General features: G+C 39.8%; 1 protein-coding gene across 1 annotated transcript; it reads left to right on the top strand.

The window, feature by feature from the left end:
* Positions 1-57: 57 nt before the first annotated feature.
* LOC104912782 (fanconi-associated nuclease 1-like) lies at positions 58-2838 on the top strand. The gene is made up of 3 exons (XM_010717291.3): positions 58-431; positions 775-903; positions 1746-2838. The coding sequence occupies exons 1-3, from the start codon at positions 231-233 to the stop codon at positions 1881-1883; spliced, it is 468 nt and encodes a 155-aa protein (XP_010715593.1). The 5' UTR covers positions 58-230; the 3' UTR covers positions 1884-2838.
* The last annotated feature ends 1536 nt before the right edge of the window (positions 2839-4374 follow it).

Here is a 4374-nt window from a genome sequence, read left to right as displayed (position 1 = left end):
AAAAAAAAAAAAAAGCATGGGCTAAGATGGGGCCAGTGTTTGCTGCACTGTCATCAACAGTTTGTTGTAATATACCATTTTTTTCCCTATTAAATTGAGGTGGATAGATTTGAATTACATTGTCTGTAAACAAAGTAGTAGTTCAGATGAAGAAAAATATAAAGTAGGGCATTGTCATTCTTGGAGTTGCTGCTTTGCCAGCAACTCCTCAGCACTGTGTTTACCTTCTCATGCAGATGTTCCCCCTGGATTTGTACACTGACTGCTTCTATGAGAACAGGAGGGATGCCATCGAGGCCAGGCTCCAGCTGCTTCACGGAGCTTCCTTGGAGACTCTGGCAAACTTGATTGCTGACATCTGGACCACTCAGGAGGGAAAAGCAGCAGCACTGGTTAGCTGGGGACTTTTTAGTTCCCTCCAGCAGGTTCAGGTAAATAATTCTTGTCCTGGAAGGGCACTCTGTTAATTTATTGAGCTCCCACACAGCTTCAGAATGCTCAGAAAATTAGTAAGCTTGACCTGAGGTACTGAGAAAACAAATTTCTTCTTCTTTGATGGTTAGGGGAAAACTGAGTGGAGACTTCAGCAGAGTTTTCACTAATGCTAAGTACTGTTACCCTTTTCAGATGTGGTCACTTTTTTCCTACAACAGGCATTAGGAACACAGAGGGAAAACGACTGTATATAACAACTGGCCATCAGAGATTCTTGTGGGAATTGAGAAATGGCTGTACAGTAAGGTGAAATGGTCAACTGTGTGACTTCTCTTACAGAGCCTTGTCACTTGCCTTGGAGGAATGTTTCTGAGTGGCGTTTTTAGGCGACTTTCCAAAGATCTGCGCCATTGCAGAGGGGGGCTTCCTGATCTGGTTGTGTGGAGTACTCACAGTAATCACTTCAAGGTACTTGGGAGATAGATAGATGATGGCAGTGGTGCTCAGTGTATCCTACCTTTAGATATAACAACTAACTTCCACTTGTCAGTCTATATAAACTAATGGTATTTTTCCTGTTGTGGTGGAGCTAAACCTGCTGCTCCTCTGATCAGCAACTGTATGGCAAATGGTGATTGATTGCTTACCTGATGTTTTATCACATCTTTTGGTGTCGCTTTAATGGATGTAATAAAAACCAGCAGGAGATGGCTAGGTAGTGTTGCAGAATAGGTCTTTTAGGTTAAAATTACAATAAAGCAACTTTTATTCAATCGGCCGTACAGATTCTCACTGCTGTTCACAAGGGGTGTCACCACTCAAAAATACATAGGACAACTACAGCTCTCTGCTACAAAAGAAATGGAGTAAACAGTCATGGTTTGCACCTTGTGTTGTAGTGGAATAGCACTAGAAGACTGTTGGGTGCCTTAGCTGGAGCATCTTGTTATGCATTTATAAAGCATAGATGAATAACAAAAGTTCTCTGAAGCAGCTGCTGTACTTTGTGTTGCAGTCAGTTGAAGCTGGAACTGCGCTACTGGAGATGAGGGGATCAGTTTTTGATCACTTGGGACCAGTTCCTCTGACTGTGTTTGGGTGGATAATTACTATATTAAATTCCAGTCTCAGTCAAGCTTTTTTAGGGATATTAATCATTAGCACCTACTAGTCTTCCATTGTGTTAAATCTGTATTATTTTTGTTGCAAATAGCCATAAAGGAGTTAATTAGTCTCGTATCTGTGAAATGAACAATTTCTCATTTCTTTCACATATATACACACAATTCTTCATCCCCATTTCTTTGTAGCTCGTAGAAGTGAAAGGCCCCAACGATCGCCTGTCCCACAAGCAGATGATCTGGCTGAGTGAGCTGAAGAAGCTGGGGGCTGCTGTAGAAGTTTGTCACGTACAAGCAGTTGGAGCTAAGAGTAAACGCCTCAGTTGACAAAAGGTCTTAACCACATGGGTAACTTGGTTGTTTCTAAGGATGTGGTTGGCCATACACTGCTGGTTACTGCTTATTCAAAGTCTTTTCTTCCGAATTCTGGCTTCTTAGTGCACAAAACATTCTAAAGAATAGTCTGAGAAAACTGTCACTTGTGTGCAGTAGAATAAAGTATTTTCTTCTATACATATTTCATAATTGACTCTGTGAAGGGTAATTGAGGGCCTTTGCCCAGTCTAGACAAACAGCTGCAGGTGCTTTTTGTACCATTATTTGTACCATTGAGAACATTTGCTGCCATGAACAATGTGGGCAGCAAAGCCTGGTGATTCCCACATTGCATTCATTACCTTCCCTTCAGTGACCTTCCTCCAAGACCAGGATGGTTTTCTAACTGTCTCCGTTCTGTATAGTGATTTCAATTTTTCATTTTAATGTGAAGTACAGAACCAGTTATTGGTGACATCGCTTAAGGTATAAAACATTTTTTAAAATGTTTCAGTTTGCTGCTATATCTGATTGACTAATAGGATTGTTCGCTCAATAACTTCTGTCTGGAATAGCTGTGTTACCTACAAAAATGGGCCATGATGGTTCTGGTAGTAGACAGGAGTTGAGAAGTGCCAGATTTCCTGCACTCATTTGCAGGGCTGGTCATTTACCCCCTGCATTAACTGGTGTGTGGTCTCCTTCACAAATAATTCTAATGGAACCAAAAAATCCTGGGGCTTTGTGTCACTTTTAACATTTTGCCATAATCCTTCCTCTGGAGTCCTAATTCTCATATTGAGAAAAGTTTTCTTAATAACAGGTATTCTGCTTACCATGCAAACAGCAAATGCTTTAATAATAGAATACAGTGAGAAATTAAGATCAGCTGCACACCATTTTTTTCCTCTAAATCAGTCATCTTTCTTAAGCACAGCATCCCTGCTTTTCTTGGAGAAAAAAAAAACAAATAGCCACACCTGTTTTTTTGTTACAGGAAGTGAAAGAAAGAAAAGCACCTGCAATTCACTCTGGAAAGGTATGAATTTTATTTAGTCTAATTTACTTCACATTCACAAGTCAGCATCAGGATGTTATAATCTTCCTGGCACTGCTACTTTTTTTTACTCAGTAAATCATTATCAGGCACAAGGGTTTTAGTTTCAATTGAAATAGCAAACTCTACACCATTACAGCAACAGCATTAGAACCCTACTGCCTAGAGCCATTTGAGGTACAGATTTCTGTCTCTTCCACTGGAGGCTGCGAATGTTAGAAATTTTTGGTTTTAATGTTTCTTTCCATGTAAGCCAAAACCTTTGACCCACTTGCTCCATCTTCATTCCAAGTACAAGGCAGTTAATAGCAAAGTGGTATTGCCAGCATGTGCACACACACTCACACACACACACACAAACACACACAGGTGCAGGCCTGGGTTTACATACAACACACTTTTCAATAAGTTTCTGGAATGAAAGGAATTTCTTGGATTCGTGGCAGTAAAAATGGGGAATAAGGTTGTCTTACCACAGTGACCTCTACCTCGCAGTAATCAGTGACACCACAGGTACACTTAAATCTTATCAACCTGCAATTTGTGTTTCACCCCCTGCAAGGTTTACAGTGTAGTTACAAAAAATAATGATTATAACAGCTGGTAACAGCCAAAATAGTGCACTTTCCTTTTACAAGAAACAGACAAAAAAATATGAGCTGCTCGGTAGCTTTTCTACTCTTGCAACAACCAAATGCTATCAACAGTTTTTTTTAAATTGGTGAACAGAAGTAATAATTTGAGAACGTGTATACATATATACACACACACACACACATATATACACTTGTATGTCGATTTTGTACACAGAAGTTAAGTACTTGCACACCAAAACTGCTTCTGAAAGCTATTAGAGATGTTCAGAGCAGTCCTTACTCATGATAAGGCAACTGGGTAGAGTGGAGAATATTTTGAAATTAGCTTTTAGTACCTGTTTTTCAAAAGGGAATTTAAAGAAGAAAAAAAAAAAAGGTCAAAGGGAAGAAACAACACTCACAGGCACGCACAGTCTGCGAGTCAGCCAGGCCCATGCAAACACAAGGCAGCAGACAGGCTTCTTTCCTCCCTGCATCCCCTTACATGTCAGTAGGGGATGTCCCTGTCACTCCTTCCTTCCTGTGCTCATCTCCATTTCAGCCTCTGCCAGCCTAACTCTCCTTTCTGAATATTGTATAATTGCTTATTAAGAAGTTCCCCCTCATCCCCATATATGTATAGTCATATAGATAGATACCTATATATCTATACATATATATATACACATATAGAATACAAAGATCATCTGCAGCATCTGTACACATTGTGGAACTGAAAGGTAAAAATTTCTTAAGTTTCATTATAGTCAACCTCATTTGTTTAAACATAGTACCCATTTTTCCCCACCAGGTATGGGCCTAAACACTGTGTTGCATTCTACCAGCTCCATTTGGAGTAATTTTTTTTTTC

This window comes from Meleagris gallopavo, chromosome 12 (genome assembly GCF_000146605.3).
Source record: "Meleagris gallopavo isolate NT-WF06-2002-E0010 breed Aviagen turkey brand Nicholas breeding stock chromosome 12, Turkey_5.1, whole genome shotgun sequence".
Lineage (NCBI taxonomy): Eukaryota > Metazoa > Chordata > Aves > Galliformes > Phasianidae > Meleagris > Meleagris gallopavo.
This window is presented reverse-complemented; position numbering and strand designations above follow the sequence as displayed.